This window comes from Anolis sagrei, chromosome 3 (genome assembly GCF_037176765.1).
Source record: "Anolis sagrei isolate rAnoSag1 chromosome 3, rAnoSag1.mat, whole genome shotgun sequence".
Lineage (NCBI taxonomy): Eukaryota > Metazoa > Chordata > Lepidosauria > Squamata > Dactyloidae > Anolis > Anolis sagrei.
This window is the reverse complement of record NC_090023.1, coordinates 30,405,438-30,428,568: the sequence shown is the minus strand read 5'-3', so window position 1 is coordinate 30,428,568 and position 23,131 is coordinate 30,405,438. Positions and strand designations below refer to the sequence as shown.

At 39.9% G+C, this 23,131-nt stretch overlaps 1 protein-coding gene across 4 annotated transcripts in view; it reads left to right on the top strand.

The window, feature by feature from the left end:
* Positions 1–23,131, top strand: part of ATP8A2 (ATPase phospholipid transporting 8A2) — a 438,434-nt gene that overhangs the window by 136,523 nt on the left and 278,780 nt on the right. For all 4 annotated transcript variants that reach the window (XM_067466581.1, XM_067466582.1, XM_060770914.2 and 1 more), the window contains 7 exons: positions 1,220–1,302; positions 2,594–2,643; positions 10,284–10,353; positions 12,277–12,361; positions 15,750–15,889; positions 17,680–17,818; positions 22,845–22,909. In XM_067466581.1, the coding sequence (XP_067322682.1) occupies positions 1,220–1,302; positions 2,594–2,643; positions 10,284–10,353; positions 12,277–12,361; positions 15,750–15,889; positions 17,680–17,818; positions 22,845–22,909 (632 nt within the window). The remainder of the gene's footprint in view (positions 1–1,219; positions 1,303–2,593; positions 2,644–10,283; positions 10,354–12,276; positions 12,362–15,749; positions 15,890–17,679; positions 17,819–22,844; positions 22,910–23,131) is intronic.

Genomic DNA, 23,131 nt, shown 5'->3' with positions numbered 1-23,131 from the left:
GATTAAACCATTATTCTAACCTTCTTCAATGTAAATAGGCTTACATGTCCTCCAATAATAATAAATAGAGTAAAATAATAAACGTAATAATAACAATACAGTAAAATAATAAATGTAATGATAACAATAATAGAGTAAAATAATAAATGTAATAACAACAACAATAAAAAATAAATGTAATAATAATAACAACAACAAAATAAAATAATAAATAATATTGACTCGAGTAAAAGCCGGGGGAGACTTTTTCAGCCTAAAAAAAGGACTGAAAAACTAGGTTTATACTCGAGTATATACAGTATATATAAACCCTAAAATTAATTATCTCCACTTTAAAATTAATTGCTTAAAACTATCTCAGATTAGCCATACCGGATCTGGTCAGCAGGGTAAAGTTTCTATTATCACCTTATTGCACTGTCCCAAAGGCTTGGTCCCACAGCCAAGTTTTTACCATCTTTCTGAAGAACAAGAGGGGAGTGTGGCTGATCTACTCTCTCCAGGGATGCAGTTCGATAGCCGGGGGGCAATAACTGAGAAAACCCTCTCTCCTGTCCCCACCAATTGTGCCTGTGATAGTGGTGGGACCGAGAGCAGATCTTAAATCTCTGCAGTAGTTCATAGAGGAAGATGCGTCCCAACAGGTAAACTGGACCGGGGCCATTTAGCCAACACTTTGAATTGTGCTTGGTAGCAAACTGGCACCCAGTGGAGCTGACACAACATGAGAGTTGTAGGCCGCCCCAGTTATTAACCTGACCAAATCTCGATGGACTATTTGAAGCTTCCAAACAGTCTTCAACGGCAACCCCACATAGAGCACATTTCAGTAGTCTGTTCTAGATGTAACGAGAGCATGGACCATCATGGCCAGATCTGACTTCCCAAGGTATGGGCTCAACTGGTGCACAAGTTTTAATTGTGCAAAAGCCCCCCAGCCACTACCAAAACCTGAGGTTCCAAGCTAAATAATGAGTCTAGGAGGTCTCCCAAAGTGGCAAACCTATGCCTTCAAGGGGAGTGTAACCCCATCCAGCACAGACTGTAGCCCGACACCCTGTTTGGCCTTGTGACTGTCCAGGAGTACCTCTGTCTTGTCTGGATTCAACTTCAATTTGTTCGCCCTCATCCAGACCATGAACTGATTTTATTTTTAAAGAATGAAATATTTGGATGTCTTTGTGATTATTCCTTAAAGACAGGCTCTCTTTCCTTACAGATGAAGGAGCTTTAGTCAAAGGAGCAAAAAGACTTGGCTATGTCTTCACTGGAAGGACTCCTGATTCTGTCATCATTGATGCGGTAAGATTGGCACAAGGATGTATGCATTGTGCAAGTATAGTACCGTAAGCAGGAGACCTTGTGTCCAGCTTCTCATAGTGTCTTTAGAATTGACTTTTGGGAAAGGGCTTAGTGGTAGGTTGGATGTTTTCCATACTAAAAGTCCCATGACCACTGCCTGGCATCTCCACAAAGAACAAAAGTAATTAATCCTTGGAGAGTTAAAGCCAGGTGGCATAGACTCAGCAGGAGGAACTTCTTGACCCATGATCCTGATCCAGTCTGTAGAGGATTGCAATCCAGCCCATGGGAGGGTAGATATTTCTTGTGGAAAGCATAGAGGAGCAGCAAATGCAAGCAATTGAAAATAAAGTGATATATTAAGTGGGCACATACTGAAACTGGAAAAGCTGACAATGAATAATAAATAACATTAAATAGAGCTCTGAAAGTATGAAAACAAATTGATTAATTGGCAACATCCCTGGAAATGTAACAAAAAAATCCATAAACAATGAAAACATTACTCATAGCAAAATGGGCAGTAAATATGTGGGCAATTAAGAAAACCAAGTATGAGGTGTTATGTGGTTTCCAGGTTGTATAGCCATGTTCTAGCTGCATTTTCTCCTGAGGATCAGAAGAGTGTGAATGTTGCAATTGGATAAAACCACAAAAATGAACAAAATCTGGCTGTCAGTATTTAAAAAACTCTAAAATCAGGACATTAAATAAAAATGACACTCAGAAAACGGGAATTCCTGATATGAAAAAATCAGGGCCAGCGAACACCTCCTAACAAAGGATTACTCCAGGCAGGAAGCAGCCAGACTTTAAAGCTGCAGGGCCATTCAATGCTAATCAAGCTGGCTAATTGCAGCATTCACACTTGCCCCAAAAAGACAAGAGTTCTTTCTCCCACCCACAAATATATAAACCTCACTTGCCTAGTTTCCAATAGACCTCACAACCTCTGAGGATGCCTGCCATAGATGTGGGCGAAACGTCAGGAGAGAATGCTTCAGAATACAGCCTGGAAAACTCACAACAACCCATTTTTCCCATGTTTTTATGATAGAACCAATTAGGAAATGACATTTATAATCCAAGCACAAAAATCATGTTGTAATACATAGTGTTATTGGAGCTGTAAAGACATACAATACTTCAACCAGCAGATGGAGCTGTCCTCATATATTTGAAAGTCAGTTTGTCATGGTTACTTTCCTTGTACTTCATCCCCTTGTTTAGTTTGTCTGCCTATATAGTGTTTTATAAGCTAAAGTCTATCCTTTTTCTTATATTCTTGCAGCTAGGAAAAGAAGAGTCCTACGAAATCCTTAACGTGTTGGAATTTTCCAGGTAATTGGTTTTTGGACGGATTGTGGTTTCTACGTAATTGGAGAGGACTAAACAGCATTTCTAGAAATACCTGGAATCTTGAGTAATATACATAATTTAGGTGGATTTATGCTTTTTGCTCAAAATCATGAGATTTGGGACATATGGAGCCAGTTAGGCTGAAAGATTGTGCTAACTTAACCTGAGATGTCATCTGTATTGATCTTCCTTCATTTCATAGAATCTAATAGGAGCCACTGGTGCTGCAATGAGCTAAACCCTTGTGCCGTCAGGACTGCTGACCAAAAGGTCAGCAGTTTGTAACCTGGGAGCAGGGTGAGCTCCCATCCATCAGCTTCAGCTTCTCATTCAGGGACATGAGAGAAGCCTCCCACGAGATGGTAAAACATTCAGGTGTCCCCTGGGCAACGTCCTTGCAATGGCCAATTCTCTCACACCAGAAGCGACTTGCAGTTTCTCAAGTCACTCCTGACACACACACAGACACACACAAAATCTAATAGAGTGGAAACAGGAAAATAATTTTCTACCAGTCACCCATTTGTCTGGCTCCCTCCAGCGTATCCCCCAGCCTTGCAGAACAGACTTTATAGGACAGAAAAGCCTGCCTTCCAAAGGGAATGGGATACTAGTTAAAGCCACCAGTCTCTTCCAATAAGGAGCAAAACACAGGGGATGCTTCTCGCAATGGAAGTAGATCTAGACTTCTGGTCATTGTCTAATGATGGCCTAGAAAGTACCTTTCCTGCCTATGTGTTCCCAGGTGACTTTAGACTATCAGACCTATTAAGCCTATCTGGCAGAACAGAAAAAAAGGATATTTGAAAGAAATCCTAATCCCTTACGCTCCTTCCTAACATCACCGATTCCCAGCAAATACTTGTTCAGAGTCTTTGCTGCTTTGATCAATTCAGTTTGGAAGAGTCAGTCAATGAAATGGCTGAGAAGGACAGCAAGCAAAGTCATGCCATTTTTAAAACGCAAGGATTGGTGGAATCTTTTGGCACATTTGTGCCTCACATTTTTGCATTGAAAATTGAAATCCATGTAAGATTTCCTCAGCCCACCCACCACCCCACAATATACATGGTTTTATTTGATGCAGCTGAAATTTCAAGCATTGTGGTATGATTGAATTATATTTATAGACCAGCTTGGGTACCCAGCATTACCCGGGTTATTTGAAAAGTCAATTTTTAGTTGTCCAAAATACATAAGCTTGTGAGTGAACTACAACTCGCATCTGGATGCATCATTGTTGGGGTTCAGTGTGCTCTCTGGTTGCAGGGTAAACTCCAACTCACACTATTCTAAGCCAGTCCCCTCAAACCCACAGTAGGTTCAGTTGGTCATGGGAGTTCTGTGTGTCCAGGTCCATCATCGGTGGAAGACACAGTTTCTCTGGTTGTGGGTGAACTACAACTCCCAGAAAGAAAGGTCAGTTCCCCCCATACTTCTCCAGTAATCAAATTTCAGCATATCAGGTATGTGTGCCAAGTTTGGTCCAAACTCATTGGTGTTTGGGTTTACAGTGCTCTCTGGATGTAGGTGAACTACAATTTCCCCAAATCAAGGTGAATTTTCCCCAAAGATATCCAGTATTTTTTGCTGGTCATGGGGGTTCTGTGTGCCAAGTTTGGTCCCATTCCTTTTTTGGTGAACTTCAGAGTACTAATTAATTGCAGCTTAACTATAAATCCCATATCTACAACTTCAAAATGTCCAAGCCAATTCCCCTCAAAACCCACCAGCATTCAAATTTGGACATATCGGGTATTCATGCCAAGTTTGATCCAGATCCACCATTGTGGAACGCCCTTCCCACGGACATTAGGCTAGCACCATCTCTAATGGTATTCAGTAAAAAAGTTAAGACCTGGTTGTTTGAGCAGGCGTTCGAATAACTAGTGCAATAATTGGTAATGAACATAGGAATGGAAAATGGTTGATGAGTTTGGATTATGTTTTTGTGGATGAGATGATAGTGATTAGTTATTGTAATAAGTGTTTATTAATTGTGTGCTGTGCGGGATTGTTAACTATTTTATATCTGACATTGAATTTCTGCTGTTTTTGTTGGTTGTGAACCGCTGTGAGTTGCCTTCGGGCTGAGAACAGCGGTATACAAGTAAAGCAAATAAATAAATAAATAAATACATTGTTTGGGCTCATAGTGCGCTCTGGATGTAGGTGAACTACAACTCCAATCAATCCCTCCAAAGACCACCAGTATTTTTTTGTTAGTAATGGGGCTTCTGTGTGCCAAGTTAGTTCCAGGTCCATCGTTGGTGGAGTTCAGAATGCTCTTAGATTGCAGGTGAACTATACATCCCCGTACTTACAACACCTATAAATCATGGTGAATTCTCCCCAAATCTCTCTAATATGTTCTGTTGCTGTTCAATTCCTCTGTTTGCTGTGTGCCATAGAAAAGAAGAGGAAAGGGTTAAGGGAGAAGCAGTGGGCGGCGTCATGGAAATTCCACACCAATTGAGAGAGTAAGAAATACTGGGATGTCTGTGGTGGAGGAAACACATAAAATCTTGGATTAATTTGTCCCTGAATGAAAACCTTCACTTGGGTGATGGGAAGTAGGGCGTTTGTGGAGGAGATTGGCAGGATTCTTTTTCACGTTCATGGCTCTCACTATACCTGCAATGTCATTGGAGGGAGGACCATTGGTGTCTCCTGAGTAGTAGGAGCTACATCTACAGTATTTGTGGAAGTGGGACCCTGTCTGTGTAAGTGGACATCCCAGCCACGCATATACATACATATTTTCACTTTTATTAGTGATATGAAATAGCAGATATGAAATAGATTCACAATTTCATATCTGCTTCATAATATCCCAGAGACAAAATTTTGTATGTATTATGCAGTGTCAGGCACTGTTCACCCTTGCTTGAGTATCCCCATGAACATTTGTACTATTGATCACATTGTAGAATAATATTGGTATGCAATTAGTCTTCCAATAACCCCCTCCTCCCTCCACACAAATTCAATATTGGAAAGCATAATCTTGATACTAAGGCACATGACTCACCACTTCACTTGTAATGAGAGGGAAGCATACTGACTCTTCCAAAGATATCTGATCGAGCTTTAGGTCATTCCCTGACCTCAAACGAGGTCACTATCAAAATGCATTTTCAGTGTAGGGTCTTGTGAGAGAAGAAGTTCATTAATTTCAAAATAATGACGTGACCTTCATTTATATAGGAAAGAAGATTAGGAAAGGCTGTTCAAGTTTCCACTGTTGGGGATTTGTATTTCTCAAAGGGTCTGGCACACATTCCTGACATGATTTCTTCCAGCCTTTAGAACTCCTTATATATTACGTATTGTCAGCTTCTTCTTCACCTTGCCATTTTTGTTAGCGCTTTCACTATCACTTGCTTAATCTGTGTGGTTTTCTGTGCTTCCGCTTCATGAAAACACATGTGAAATTAAAGGGGATGCCATTCTGTTTAAACTGCAGTCACAGGCAGGGCTGGCCTCAGACATTTCTTGTGTAGCAAATGCGTTCCACCCAATGTCAAAATAGACTAAGGAAGTCAGTTTAGTTGAGCATTTGAGGCAGAAAATTCCACAGTCCCCTTTCCCTCATTTCCTGCCAGTAAAGATGCAAGAATGACTATCAGTTGCATAATTCACAATGTATTGCCCTTTCATGAAATCAGAAATTTGCTGCCTGAGACATCTGCCTCAGTTTCCCTACTGATAAAGGTCATTCTCCGAGCCAAATTGGGAGTTGAATAAATAAATAAATAAATAAAATAAAATTTCAGAATTTAAGAAATGACAACTATGAAGTCCTAGAGAGATCAGTGGGTTTCCTATCTAGCCTGTCATAGAAATTAAGTTTAAAGTCATGTCTGTAACATTTATAATATGATAATAAATAATAAAATGAACTCAGGGTGGATTCCAACAAAAAACAGCAAACATTCAATGCCAAACACATTCATAAATAAAAATGCAAGAACAAAGTAATTCAATATCAAAGGAAACAATAACTATGACAAAATCGAACAAAGATTGAATGATAACCTACAAATTACTTTGCATTTTGTATAAAAACATTACACATAAATTATAGAAACACACACAATGATTATTGAGATAGTTATTAAAACATTAAATAGTCAATAAAGCCAGTGACTGAACTGTACCAAGTGAGCCAAGACCAAATAAGTTTAGAGTGTAATAGGAAGGAAGATGGTGTATTGATTGCATATACACTTTTATTCTTCAACGTGGTCACTGTGAAATCCACACCTGTTGTATTTCCTGCGTCCACGCAGCTGATTCGGATCCTTATTGAAAAACTTTTGCCAAATTCCCTCTCCAAAGACATCAGATTGGCCACCTCCCTCCTGTCCTTTAGAAGGAAACTCAAGACTTGGCTGAGTGACCTTGCATTTGACCATTGAATAGTGGCTTGTCTGAAGAAGACATAAGCAATTTCGAAGTGACAATGAATTGACCCGGACCCGGATTTTAATTGGCATTTTTTTAAAACAACTGTTTGTTTAATGTTTTGTTTTAATGAATGTGTTGATAATTTTATCATTATGATGGCACCAAATGGTGTTTGTTGTGAGGCGGCCCTGAATCCCCCCCCCCCTCAGGGGTGAGAAGTGCAGGGTACAAGTATGTGAAATAAAATAAATAAATAAGTATTTTTTTCCTTTCCCAATTCCAGGTGGTTTTCTGTTCCACAAACCCATCCTTTCTGCTCCGTATAATTCTCTTCCCCCTTTCCTGCTGTTGTCTTCCCAATGAAATCACAGAGTAGCCTGTTTAACAGAGATGTATTGTGCAGTTTCTCAGTTCCAATATTTCGTCTCCCGAAGCACCAAGCCTTCCTGTTCCTTTAAATATGACAAAGGAAAAAGGGGCACCAATTCTAGTGAATTTTCATGACTTATTGCAAAAATATGAAGTTTAAACTTCAACATTAATTGGTAGAATCGAGTGAGCTGAGGAAATCACTAGTGAAATCTAGCTAAATATTAACTTAATCCCAAGCAATGTGGGTTCACTTCCACTAACCACAAAAGTATAAAACATATGGAAAAATGTTTTGTGACAAGGCTATTACATTTATTGTGGCATAAGCCTTTTAGGGATATAGTCAATTTCAGCAGCTGCATAAGTATGGTATCCAATACTGTTGTGGGATTTAGCACTAAGAAAGCAAAAGAAAGTCTGAAGAAGTCATGCTTCTCCCTTGTAGGAGAAAAGTATCATTTTCTCACAAAAGAGTTCCTTTTGAATCCCTCCCAGGCTCCTGTACACTCATTTGCATTTGTGCTGGTGATAATGATACATTTGATGAAATCTCTGAAAACCTATGGCACAATAAATCTGCTTTTCTTTAAGATGTCAGTAGATGCATGTGTGTCTGTGTTTTCTGTAACTAACAAACAAAGCTACCATCTGGAAGAGCCTCAGGGGATATGTAGTAATTCTGTTCTTTTAGGAAGCAAATATTAGATTTCTCATAATCTTAAATACATCCATACAGCTCCAGTGATGAATGCAAAATGACATACATTCACCGACAACCCAAAAGAAAGCAATTTACAGTTGATGTCACCAATAACAGAGAAATGGATACACTATTGTTCCATCATAAGGGGTTTTAGATTAGCAGTGTAGCGAGAGGTATTTGTATTTCTTACCCAGGACACAAATGTCTCACCAAACTACAAAGCCCAAGATTCATAGAATAGGAGTGTGACAACTGAAGGGGAATAATAAAGCTGGGCACCATCATTTATCATTTATCCATCATTTATCTTAGATAACTTATTTATCTTAGATAAAAAATAGTTATGTTAGTTTGGAGAATCTTTTTGTATCTTATGTATAAGGAATATGGTAGTGCCTGCCTACCATCAACCATCACTCCAATCTCTCACATATCAAGTTGCATAAACTTCAATTTTTTAAAATTTTTCATCAAAAGCATTGCACAAACAAGTATAAAACTGATAAAATAGAGAAAACTCAAGCAACCAAATAATTTTAGATCAAAAAAGGGCAACAGCGACCGCATTGTCTGTAACTTTAAACAATTCTTCCTCTGTGCATGAGGCAGGGCATTGTGGGCAAGCATACAAATGCAGAGTTGTTTGTTCTGCTCCACAGTCGCTCAAGGTGGAGGATTCTTCTAGATCACTGTTTCTCAACCTTCCTAATGCAATGACCCCTTAATATAATTCCTCATGTTGTGGTGGCCCCAATAATAAAATTATTTTTGTTGTTACTTCACAACTGTAGTTTTGCAACTGTTATGAATCGTAATGTCAATATCTGATCAAACTTCCTAATGCCGTGACCCCTTAGTACAGTTCCTCATATTGTGGTGACCACCAACCATAAAATTATTTTCATTGCTACTTCATACCTATAATTTTGCTACTGTTAGTAATTGTAATGTAAATATGCAGGATGTATTTTCTTCACTAAACCAAATTTGGCACAAATACCCCATATGCCCAAATTTGAATACTGGTAGGGTTGTGGGGGGAGGAATGATTTTTTCATTTGGGAGTTGTAGTTGCTGGGATTTATAGTTAAACTACAATCTAAGAGCATTCTGAAGTCCACCAATGATGGAATTGAGCCAAACTTGGCACACATAACTCCCATGACCCACAGAAAATACTGGAAGGGTTTGGTGGGCATTGACCTTGAGTTTTGGAGTTGTAGTTCACCTACATCCAGAGAGCACTGTGGAGTCAAACAATGATAGATCTGGACAAGCTTGGCACAAATACTCAATATGCCCAAATGTGAACACTGGTGGAGTTGGGGAAAATAGACCTTGACATTTGGGAGTTGTAGTTGCTAGGATTTATAGTTCACCTACAATCAAAGAGCATTCTGAACCCCACCAACAATAGAATTGGGCAAAACTTCCCAAAACTTCCCACACAGAACTCCCATGTGTTTTCCGATAGTCTTTGGTGACCCCTCTGACAACCTCTCGCACGCCCCTCCCCCCAGGGGTCCTGACCCCAAGGTTGAGAAACACTGTTCTAGGTAGTACCATTAGCCAGGTTGTGTTTTGATCTCCCAATACCATTTCTGAGTCTGTTTAAGTACTTGCAAGTCATCCATTTTTGGTTTGCCCCTCAAGGCAGACCCTTGTGGGGGGCCATCCATTTGGGATTTCCTGGTTTAGCAGCCCAGAGAGATACTCTTACTGTTGCTGGGGAAACATTAAGAGGAGTGGTGGTTCTCATGAAGCTTTCCTTGATTTGAGTCTACTGCGATGAGGCTGATAGCCATGCAGTGGATGGCTTTCACAGTGTTCAATTGTATTCCTCTCACATTTAGCAGCAACTTACCATCACACATCGGGGGGGGGGGGGGCAATGCCAGCTAGCCTATATAAACTTCAAATGATAGATGGCTTAATATATAAAAAGGGTGAAGACTACCATACTTAAAAGGTCTGGAAACAAGAGGTGCTAAGGTGACAAGAATGAATGTGAGCAACAACCAGCATAGCTATTCAAAAATAATATCCACCACAGTTCAGGATTTATTTGCTTTAATTAACAGGACAACTAACAGGACAATTAAATATCACAATGTAGCACTTTCTTTACCTTTCTCAGTAACAGAAAAAGAATGTCTGTGATCGTCCGGACTCCAGCAGGAAAACTACGTTTGTACTGCAAAGGCGCTGTAAGTGTTCCACTATTATTAACTACTAGGCAATGGCCCATTGCATTATGGCTTTAATATATTGAGTTTCATAAATGTTAGCAACATTTGTTAATGCTGGGTTAAATCCAACATCAGCCCCACTCCCAGTAGTATCACTGAAATGAATGGAACTTGTTATTCACAACTCAATAAGTCCCATAGCTTTCAGTGGTTTTGCTTTAGGTGGATTCTGCCTTTTAGGACTGTTTTAACTTCGAAGGCTCAAATTCATATTAAAGAAGTATATGTGGATAAAGTGAGATGGACCCTACTCTCTGGTGTCCTCTAGATCAACAAAGGAAGCAGAAATTATGGTGTATCCAATTAAATCTGCAGATGAAAGTGGAAACATGTTTCAAGATACTTAAAAAAGGTTGTTTTATTGGCTAAAAGCCCAGTGTTAGCACTTTTGACCAGGAAAAAAAAATCCATTATAGATTCACCAAAAGTTGGAAATGAAAACACAGCAACACCAAATACTCTTAAGATCTTCTTTGAGGAGGAGGGTATATAAAATTATAAAAGGATAATAATAATAATAATAATAATAATAATAATAATAATAATAATACACTTCATTTATATTCCGTTTTATCTCCCCAAAGGGACTCAGAGCGGATCACAGTATCCATACACAAGGCAAACATTCAGTGCCTTTTACACAATGAACAAACAACATATAATACACACACAGGTAAAAACCTGCCCCTTCCATCTCTGGCATCTGGAGGCGATGCTCAGCTCCAGCCATGGAGAGGTGTTCTTGTTCCAGGTTTCCATGTCAAAGAGCCTGTTGTCCATAGACATCTCTGATCGAGTTGCTGGCATGTCTACGTGTCTGCAGGGGGGTGCCCTTTTTACCTTCCCACAGAGGCGGTATCTTTGATCTACTAGCCTTACATGCTTTCAAACAAGAGGCCCTGGTGGCGCAATGGGTTAAACCCCTGGGCTGGCAGGACTGAAGACTGACAGGTCGGAGGTTCAAATCTGGGGAGAGCATGGATGAACTCCACGTCTCCATGCGGGGATATGAGAGAAGCCTCCCACAAGGGTGGGAAAACATCAAAACATCCGGTCATCTCCTGGGCAACGTCCTTGCAGACGGCCAATTCTCTCACACCAGAAGGGACTTGCAGTTTCTCAAGTCACTCCTGACACAACAAAAAAAATGCTTTCAAATTGCTAGGTTGGCAGAAGCTAGGGCTGACAGTTGGGAGCTCACCCTATACAGCTAACCCTCCGGTCCACAAATTTCTTGCAGCTAGCAATTTTAACTGCTGCTCTGCCATGGCTCGTAACTCAGTTAAAAGGATAACTCATGCATATATAATACTGTACAATGCAATAGTGATAGCATGTAATTTTATACCATATATTGGTGCATTTTATGTGTTCTTCTTTATTGATTGTACATAACCCCTGAAGAAAGCCTTATGAGTGTAAATGAGATGAAATTTGTTAGGCCTTTTAATCAATAAAACAGCCATCTTTTGAGCACCTTGAGACGTATTTGTTCTGTGGTGCTCAGGATCTAAATCAATTAACAAGGCCCTCACTTCTAAAAGTACTAAACACAAATGTTTTTTCCAACAGGTTAATACCTAAAGTTGTTGTTGTTCGTCTTCTGGGTGTTCATCTGCATCAGCTTGTTGAATCCGATAGCATTCAGGATGACTACCCAAATAAATACAAGTGAAATTAAAATATAAAAATGGATTTTTAAATTAAAAAAACATGTCTTGTTGAGATATTAAAGATGTTTCCCTTGCTGCTCATAGAAATGTTTTGGATTCAAGCCAGCATGAGTATTCTGGACAGGCAGAATGTGCATATGTCTTAAATAAATATTTATGCAATGTATCTCTCTGTGTGCTCCTTATTTATGTACTTCGTTGTTGGCAGGATAATGTCATTTTTGAAAGACTGTCCAAAGATTCCCTGTACATGGAGCCAACACTATGTCATCTGGAATATTTTGCTACTGAAGGTAAACATTCACTGTAATCGTATTGGATAAAAATGCGTGGACCAGAACGGACTTGTCTACAATGTCATATCAATGCATGTGTCAGTGGTGGGCCTCTTGTGATGCTTCAGGTGTCCTTGAAGTGCAGTCAGCATAGCCAATGTTCAAGGAATGTGCGGATTGCAGTCCAATAACAGCTAGAAAGCTACATATTGATTCTGTTCTAAACCTCTACATGAAACAAGATGGGAAGAGGAGTTTGACAGGACTCCATCACACTTGAGCTTAAAGGGTAAGCAAAGAGTATGCATCCCACTTGAAATCCTGTAGCTGCCTCCTGCAGAACTCTAGGGTTTGCAGTTTAGTGAGTCCCAGGACCTCTCTGGCTGAGCATTTTAAAGACCCCTACCTAAACAACAAACCCCAGAATTCTGCAGGAGACAGCCACTGGGTTTCAAGTAGGATGCATACTTTTTACCTACTCTTTAAGCTCTAGTGCCGTGGTTCCCAACCTTTGTCCCTCCAAGTGTTTTAGACTTCAACTCCCAGAAATCTCAATCATTTTATCAGGTGTAAGGAATTGTGGGAGCTGAATTCTAAAACATCTGGAGGACCAAAGGTTGAGAACCACTTCTCTAGTGTGATGAGGAGTAAAATTGACATATAAGATGAAGATGGATTCATGGTATGCAGGAATATCCTTGCCCAGAGGGCATGGAGGCAGTTTGCTATAGTCCAGGTATGGGCAAACTTCTGCTCTCCAGGTGTTTTGGACTTTAACTCCCACAATTCCTAACAGCCAGTAGGCTGTTAGGAATTGTGGGAGTTGAAGTCCAAAACACCTGGAGGGCAGAAGTTTGCCCATACCTGTTATATCCTCTGAGATCACAGGTAGTGTAGTGTTGCGAAAGCATTGGGACTAGACATGGGTGTGGGACAACAGAAATATGTGTGCTCCTAAAAAACAGTTTTGCCACTCATACAATTTTACCTTCTAATCGGTCACTAAAAAGAGAAACGTTAGAACGAAATCCAAAGTATAATGCTCAAGACAACCATTGAATATGCCTTAGTGATAATGGGACAGGTCTGAATTATCGACTTGTTTGAGCTTGGACCTCCAGAACTATAACTCCAGAATCCCACTGCCATTATTGCCAGTGACTAGCTGTAATACAAAAATTAACATTTCAAAGTTCTGGGTTTGTTTTTTTTTTTTAAAGGCTGTGAAACAGATGATTTGACTGATGTCAACACTCTTGATAAATATAATTCAGGGCACAGAGAAAAGCAGCAATTGTTCGTGAATGTGGTAAATGGGGAATACAATAGAGAGGACAAGAAAAGGTGAAACGTATGGTAGCAATATTGTAAAAGTAACTTTATCCTACGGGCGACACCCCCATTGGGTTTCCTTTATTCAGAACCTGATTTTGGTGTATGAAATCAAATAGTCCAATCTCGTATTTCATTGGTAATGAGGACATTGTGAATGTAGAGCAATCTGAGGAGTGGACAATGCTTCTTTTATATTGCAATTTTTATGATACCATATTGCAGGAAGAACCTTATTTCTTCCCATGCTTGAAAATCTCCCCTCACATGCACACACACATATAAAACACTTTGTTCTAAGAACTCCCACATCCTGAATAATATAGTCTTTCTCTTTTATATGACATTCTCTCTCCCTTCTTTCCGGTTGACTTGTACCAGAAGAGAAATCATTACTTTTAATATATGCTGAGATCTGTCAATGGTCCTGTAAAATCATGTTTTTTACATTCCAAAGGGAGCTGTTCCTTGGGTTATTGTGCATGGTTAACTCGTGTAAACATCCTCACAAATTACATGTGTGTCTTTTAAACAGAAACATCAAGCGCTGAACTATTTGCTGTTGAACATGCTCCTACCTCATGTCATGGTTCTGTGACTTACAATTTAATATTAAAGTACGTTGTAGTCAAATAAGTAATTCATTTTAAACCTGAACACTCTATAGAGGCATTCGAAGTTCCTGCTCCAGGGGACCTTTCATACTACCTAATTATAGCACTATAGTTCCACTTATAATTGCCATGACTTCATCTTATGAAATCATAGGGTTTGAGTTTGGTAAGACTCTAGAAACTTCTGGTTGAGAATATTAAATATTTCCCTCAACTGCATTCAATAGGATGGTGTCATAGCAGTTAAAATGGAATCATACTGCAATATTAACTGCACATGGGTTGCAAGTTTAGTGGAATGAGAATGGGAGCAATTGTAGCAATATTGGTTCTACCTTCCAAGACAATGAGATACAAAACCATTTTTCTCAATCCAGTTCTGTTAGGTTTCCTGAAACCCATAGGTTACTCCATTTTTCCAAGGTCATCTTTTGCACTCAGTTGCAGTAATTTGTCCTCACTGAACTACACAAAGGGAAAAAAAGAGTGTGAGATTACTGGATCAATGCTTAGACCTAAAATATCAAGTGCTGAGCTGCTGAACTTGCCGACCAAATGATCGACAGTTTGAATCCGAGGAACGGGTTGGCAGAAGCTATTAGCCCCAGCTTTTGCCAACCTAGCAGTTTGAAAACATGCAAATGTGATTAGATCAATAGGTACCACTTTGGTGGGAAGGTAACAGTGCTCCATTCAGTCATGACCTTGGAGGTGTCTACGGACAACACCAGCTCTTCAGCTTGGAAATGGAGATGAGCATCACTCCCCAGAGTCAGACATGACTAGACTTAATGTCAAGGGGAAACCTTTACCTTTACTTTAACTTTTCATATGCCTATGTTGGAATCCAACACCAGGTAAAACTATAATCCAATCATTTAATAGATGGGAAGAAGAAGGCACTCCACCAACTGCAAATTTATGAACTTACAGTACAATCAATGATAGCATTTGCTCATAATTGTATACAATTGTATACAATTTGTACTTCAGTGCTGTCCTTTCCCGATTCATGATTAACCCAAGTCCCATTAATTTCAGTAGGTATCCTTTAAATGTGAAATGTGGCAAATAAGATAAGCACCTTTCATGAATGTGAGGGGAACCCCCTCTAAAAAGCTAGCTTTTATTGACTACAGTGTCCAGAATCCACCAGTCAGTATGTCCACTGCCAATGCTGGCTCTTTGAAATGTGGTCCAAAACAACAACATAAATTCCCCAAACTCTTTCACAGCCATGTAAGTCGGTAAGGTTTTCATCTCTTTAGTTGCAGGGTTTCCTTTATTTATTAGATAATATAGTCTCAAAACCACACATACATTTTTATTTTAAAGTTAAAGTTCCAGGCTGGCAGTATAACAATTTGTCTCCTAAGTCCATTCACTTAATAGCTGTTTTTACATAAACGTATGATAAGGTTTACCTGTTTAGATGTCCATTATTGGCTTTCCCTTTTTAGGTTTGAGAACTTTGTGCATTGCATATGCAGACCTATCTGAAAATGCTTATCAGGACTGGTTGAACGTATATAATGAAGCCAGCACAAACCTGAAAGACAGAGCACAAAAACTGGAGGAGTGCTATGAAATCATTGAGAAGGTAACTAACTACAAGACGAGGCTTCGGTCTGCTTATAGATTAATTCTTTCCAAGTTGATTTTGCTGGTAAGGAAAATCGCTTTGAGTCGCCCAAGGGCTGAGAAAAGTGGTATATAAATGAAGTAAATAATAAAATTCAGAGACACAGCTGTGTTAGTCTGGTAAAAAGAGATATTGTAGCAATTTTAACTGAGAGAAAGAAGTTTGCAATGTAAGCTTTCATAGACTTTACTCCATGCAGCTAATGACTTTGTGAACAAAAGCTTATGCCATCAACTTTGTTCTCTCAGTTAACCAAGGAATCACTCTGAAAGACATCCTAAAAATGCCTGCAAAGTACATGGTTTATCATTTGCATTTGCATCTGAGGAGATGTCAGTAAATACATAAATCCACAAATAATTAAATCTGTGAATGCTTAACCTGCAAATGTGGAGGGACATCTGTAAATTGTGTTTGAATCATTGCCCTACTTAAAATCAAAATGCTTGGTACTCTTAAGCATTACAAAATGTGCCGTTTTTGTGTGAGAGGAACAGTAAACATTAACTGTACACTGTGCACTAGGCTTGTGCATTTTGGCTAAACCTCGATCAATTTCTGCTGGCTGGATTCCAGTAGACCACCGTATCTGTTTTTACATGTTTTAAATGCAACTAGATCCAGCCCGTTTGTGGCAATGGAGAACTTATGAGGCTCTTCTTTTCTTTCTTGGGATCCTTTCCTTTTTTCCCTTCAAGGGAGCCTGGGTTTCAGCAACAGGATTAAGGAAGCAGACTCAGCTTGCGTAAAACATATCATGGAATTCTTCTATTCAAATTGGCCCCACAGGCAGGACTCACAGGGAAGTCCTGTGCGAGGAGTATGCACAGCCTCTCTGCACACCGTTTGCTCCCAAAAAGTGGAGGAGGAGCTGTGATGAGATGCCACATGGTCCTACTATGGATGGGAAACCATGACAGCTGGGTCCTTGCCATTATGGCTATCCAGCCAAGCCGAAGAAGCCAGGCTGGCCAAAGAAAATAGCGAAAACAGATCCGCACACAAGCCTACTATGCACCTATTGCCAGAAAATAGCAAAAAGGATAAGATATAGCTTTCTGTCATTGATTTTATATAACTTAGGGCTATACTGTCTGAAAGATTATTTCTCCTCACATGCATCTGCCTGAGTTTTAAGATCCCGAGGGAAAACTTTCTCTTTGTCCCACTATTATTCCAGATATTTGCGGTGAGGTCATGTTGGTGGATCTTCTTGGTAGCTGCTCCCAAATTGTGGAACTCCTTTCTTCTGGAGACTAGATTAGGTCTCCTTTTTTCCTACCAGCAACTATGTTTTTATTTAGACAGGCCTTCGGGTGTTTACTGTTTTTTGCAGTAAACAGGAAAAATGGGGATTTTAAATGGGGATTCTGTACTATTTCATAGTTATATTTTATATACACTATTTTTAATCCATTTTAAATTGGTTCATCATCTCCCAACTTTTCCCAAGTTTTGGATTCAAGGAACAGTTACAACAGTTGGCACAAACATAGAATCCATAATATTAAAAAGCAATCAAACTACCAAAAATGAAAAACTAATTAAAAGCATATACTATTAAAGAACAAGAAATAAAAGTCCAACACCTCTTTCCTTAAAATTCAGTTTGAAAGGATTGTTAAAATAAAATTAAATGAATATAAAATATAAATGCAGTGTCATTCTTGGTATAAACCAAGGCAATAGCAGCATAAAGAGAAGTCAGTTTCTCAGTCCTCTCTTTCTTTTACTTCTGCTGTTTTCAGGATTTACTCCTTCTTGGTGCCACAGCTATTGAGGATCGCCTTCAAGCAGGTGTCCCAGAAACAATATCAACTCTAATGAAAGCAGAAATCAAGATTTGGGTACTAACAGGGGACAAGCAAGAAACTGCTCTCAACATAGGTAAAGATCTTCTTTACGTTTCCAACAAGGCTGCCTTGGAAGAGTAAAAACCTATTAAGGTGATAGAATTTGAAGGAACTCAGCAATATGTTTGCTTTGCTTCTACCTTACTTGTTTATTTAGTGTATACTAGCCATCCCCTGCCACACATTGCTGTGGCCCAGTCTATGTATATGTGCTTTGTGTGTGAATATATGTGTATGTGTGTATATATGTAGTTTTACAAATGTGTTGTAATGTATTTTTTATTTTTTGGCCTTTTAAGTCTCTTCCACTATGCTTTTCAGTGTTTTATGAGTGATGGTCACTTGTTGGTCTGATAGGTGTATTGTGTCCAAATTTGGCGTCAATTCGTCCAGTGATTATTGAATTATTTTAATCCCACAAACGAACATTACATTTTTATTTATATAGATTCTGGCTCTTTCCTAATATGGTCCAAATGAGTTAAATTCAATTAATGTGTTTTAAGTGATTCTGAACGTATCTCCTCGTATGAACCACCTAGGAGACTGTTCTTGGGCCAGCACCTGCACAAACACATCTGGTGGGAATGAGGGACAGGGCCTTTTCAGTGGTGGCCCCTTGGCTGTGGAACTCCCTCCCCAGTGATATTAGAGCAGCTCCCTCCCTCTTGGACTTCAGAAGGAAAGTGAAAACCTGGTTCTGGGGTCAAGCTTTTGAAGATTAACTACAGTGCAAAAAATAACTATGAAATACGTGCTATGTTTTTTGGAATGATCCCAGATTATGATTGTGGATGGCATGATTTTAATAGAGATTATAATGTTCAAATGTTTTAATGTGTGTTTTAACTCTGATCTTTAAGTTTTCAATTTTAACTTAAATGTATTTAATTGTTTGTTCTCTAAAGGCATCAAAGAGTTGCCATTTGTAAAGCCGCCTTGAGTCCCCTTTGGGGTAGAGAAAAGTGGGATATGAATAAATAAATAAATAAATAAATAAATAATCTATTGTAGACTCCAAACTCTAAATCCTGGGTTTTATAAGTAAAGGAAAATGTGGGCAAACGGAAGGGCTGGAATTGATAACCATAAGAGCTGGTGTTTTAGTGCATAGATTATAAAGGAAACCCAATTCATAGTTTTTGAAGGAGAGGCATGTGCAATTGAGATGCTGCATTAGTACTCTCCAACTCACTGCAGGTGGGGGAATGCTTGAAAATAAGGCAACACTTGGAAATACGTAACTTGAATTTTAGTGTATCAAAATGTTCAGCTGTCTTAGAAGCATAAAGTTGAGACTGGATTCCTAGGGGCATCTAAACATCTAGTTCAAAATATCCCCAGTTCAGGAGTCAAATAGGTGAAGTATCCTTAAGACAGCATCTAAAGCAGAGGTGGCACATTTTTACCCCTGCATCTTGTGATAGATCACCCTGGCATTCCTAATAATTATTTTTATTGTTCATGTGAGGAGCAACTTGAGAAACTGCAAGTGTAAGAGAATTAGCTATCTGTAAGGATGTTGCCCAGGGGATGCCTGGATGTTTGATGTTTTACCATCCTTGTGGGAGGCTTCTCTCATGTCCCCACATGAGGAGCTGGAGCTGACAGAGGGAACTCAACCCACTCTCCCCAGATTTGAACCACTGACCTGTCGGTCAGCAGTTCTGCCGGCACAAGGATTTAACCCATTGCACCACTGGGGGCATTCTTAATGCAATCAGGGAAATTGCTGTATCCCCTATGGTTTTGATATCAGCTGAATCTCACCCATTTTACCTTGGGAAAGGGGGAGAGTTTCTGATATATGGGGAAACTGAGAATGAGGGACAAGGCTGCTGAGCTTTTCAGAATTTTGAGATATTGGTTAGAGATGGGGTGAAAAATCACTTGGATTTTTTTACAAATACAAGGGGGCTTGGAAAGACTTCAAGGGCCATAATATGAAGCCTGAAGGGCTGAATGCTCACCCCCAATCTAAAGGATTACAGATGTCACCCAATTTATGTTTAAACAACTCCAAGGATGCAAAACCCCACACTTTCTGAGATAGTCTTGTCCGCTATAGAACATGTCATTGTGCAAGGAAATTAACCATGTGCAGTCAGGTTTGTTGTTGCGTGCCTTTAAGTCAGTGGTTCTCAACCTGGAGTCCCCAGATGTTTTTGGCCTACAACTCCCAGAAATCCTAGCCAGTTTTTACCAGCTGTTAGGATTTCTGGGAGATGAAGGCTAAAAACATCTGGGGGACCCCAGGTTGAGAACCACTGCTTTAAGTAGTTTTTGACATATGGCAACTCACTCACAGGGATTTCTGGATTGAGAGTGTGCAACCTAGTGGGTTTCCATGGCTGAGCAGAAAGAATGACATTTCCAAGGTCTCCCACTAGGTTTCATGGCTGAGAGGGAATTCAGGCACTGATCTCTACAGTTATAGTTCAATATTCAATCCATTAAAGTCAAAGCACAGTGATATATTATGCACAACGTGCATATGCCCAACCATGGCGCCACATACATAATTCCACTTTTAAAACTTTTAGGTGAATGTGGATGTAATATGTCAGCCAAAAATATAGCTTTGTGCATAAAGGGACTTGTACAAGACGCCAACAGAATGACAGTAAATGAGTTATCAGGAATGGTAGCCAGTGGTTGTCTAAAGCGCGTTATACAGAATTCCTAAAATACTTATTCTGAATGGTTTAATATGCAGCCCCCAGTGATGCAATGGGTTAAACCGTTGTGCCAGCAGGATTGCTGATCCAGAGGTTGGAGGTTCGAATCCAGGGAGTGTGGGTTGAGCTCCCTCTGTCAGCTCCAGCTCCCCATGTGAGGACATGAGAGAAGCTTCCCACAAGGATGGTAAAACATCAAACATCCGGGCCAATTCTTTCACACCAGAAGTGACTTGCAGTCTCTCAAATTGCTCCTGACAAGAAAAAAAGTTTAATTTGTTTTCATCCTTCTAATATTTTTTTTTACTATTTATATTATTTTAAATAAGTCATGTTCATATGTTGTACACTGTGCTAAGATCTTCAGAGAGAATGTGAGATTTAAATATTTAAAACATACATACAAGCCAGCAGAGTCTTCTCACTCCTTCTTCTGCCAAGCACAGAAAATAAGCTGGTTCGTTATTAGGAGATTACACACACAATTATTTTAAATTCTAGAAAGTAGTTTCAAATTGTGTGTGGTTTATTAAAGCAGATTATGTGCAAGCTTTACTTGCTAACTTGTTGTTCTTTTTGGGCAAATGGTGGTAAAACTGAGGTTAATCATAACTTTTTGTGACATGAGAACTGGAAACTATGATTAATGGCTTCCAAAACAAGTCAGGATATATAAACCAACTTTTAATTGTGATTTTATTTTGTGGTTTGTTTAGAAGCCATTAGATTTGGTTTGGATGTGATGGGAAGTGATGATTAGTTTCTTGGCTTATTGTGCCAGTTTTACAAAAGGAGGACTGAACTGGAAAGAAAGGGACACTGTTCTAAACATGGCCAGTTGCATGTTTCTTTGTGGCTCACTTTATCACCACTGCAAAAATATCTACCCCGTACCCTAAGGTGGGTTCAGGAATGGCCAAATCCAAACCTTAATGGCTGACTCTTTCAAAATGCTGAAGATATTGGTCAGGAGATGTCAGGAGAATAGTGTATGTTTGTTAACAGGAATACATCTTTTGACATCAGTTGTCAGTTCTGGGCTATGAAGTATGTTGGGTTATATATATTTATTATTTTATATTAGAATTTTAGGCAAATTTATTTAAAAGTATGCCCCACAAAATACCAATCAAGAAATTAGGATATATGGGCATCCTTCTTCAGTTTCTCTGCTTCATTCCCTGTTGATTTTGCTGCCATCTTTCTGGGCTTCTGATAAACAATGTGGCAGCTATGTGAACATTGGACTAGATACTAGGCCTGGGCTATTCGTTTCGTTTATTTTGTAATTCGTTAAATATTCGTTAATTTAGCAATTACAAAATGAATATGAAACGTTTTTTAAAACCTGGCAGGGCTTTAAAATAACGAATCGGCATCCCCCATACTTTTAACGAGCTTCCGCTCGTTTCGTAAATGGGGCGGGCAGGGGCGAAGGGGCGGCGCGAGCGCGCACCCAGTTAGCCAAGCCCCGCGCCTGCCTGTTGAGCGCGAGCGCGGCTCCCGATTGGCCGGCCCGCGCGCGCTCGCCCTTAGGCTGAGGCCCTCTTTGGCAGGAGCTTCCCCCTCAGCGGCAGCAGCTTCCCCCTCGCCCCTTTGGTGCTCCGTGCTCCTTCTTCCCCAGGCTGGGCGCCAGGCTTGGGAGCCCAGCCCCGGGAAGGAAGGGAATTTTTAGCCACGGAGCAGCAGAAGGGCGAGGAGGAGGCTGCTGGCGAAGAGGGCCTCAGCGGCGGCAGCTTCCCCCTCGCCCTTCTGCTGCTCCGTGGCTAAAAGTTTCCTTCCTCCCCGGGCTGGGCTCCCAAGCCTGGCGCCCAGCTTGGGGAAGAAGGAGGACGGAGGAGCAAAGGGGCGAGGGGGAAGCTGCCGCCGCTGAGGCCCCCTTCGCCAGTAGCCTCCTCCTCGCCCTCAGCGGCAGCAGGCTTGGGAGCCCAGCCCCGGGAAGGAAGGGAATTTTTAGCCACGGAGCAGCAGAGGGGCGGGGAGGAGGCTCCTGCCAAAGAGGGCATTTCCATTTTAAAATATTTTTTAATATTATTTTAATATTATTCTTAAAAAATACAAAAAATATTCTAAAAATTTGTTAATATTTACAAAATTTCGTAAATACCGAACTTTTTTGGGGGAAAATTTTGTAATTATTTTAAATAACGAAACAAAAAAACACCCCAATTACAAAACGATTACAAAACCAAATTTTTGCGTTGTTACCCAGGCCTACTAGATACATATGTGACCTGATCTAGCAGAGTTGTACTTATTTCCCTATGCTATCACTATCAGCTGTTTGTAATAACTGCGAAGGAGTAATGAAATAATAGCCTTCAAAGCCTTCTTCATCACTACAGTGGCAATAATCAAGTACCTATTTATTTATTTCCACAGGTTATTCGTGCAAGCTCGTGTCACAGAGTATGTCTCTCATCCTTGTGAATGAAGATTCTTTGGATGTAAGTAAATAATGCCATTCTTCTTTTTAATCTAAGTGTGACAACTGGGTTAGAGTTACTCAAAAAGGTGCAGTGCTGTATGTCAGCCTCTTCACCCAGTGATTGTGTTTGATGTTCATGATGGGAATGGGGATGATGTTCCTGATGGTGGGCCTAGATCTGTTGGCAATAGGGACGGGGGTTCACTTGGGCCTGAATTAAACTCAGAAGAGAGGCCCAAGC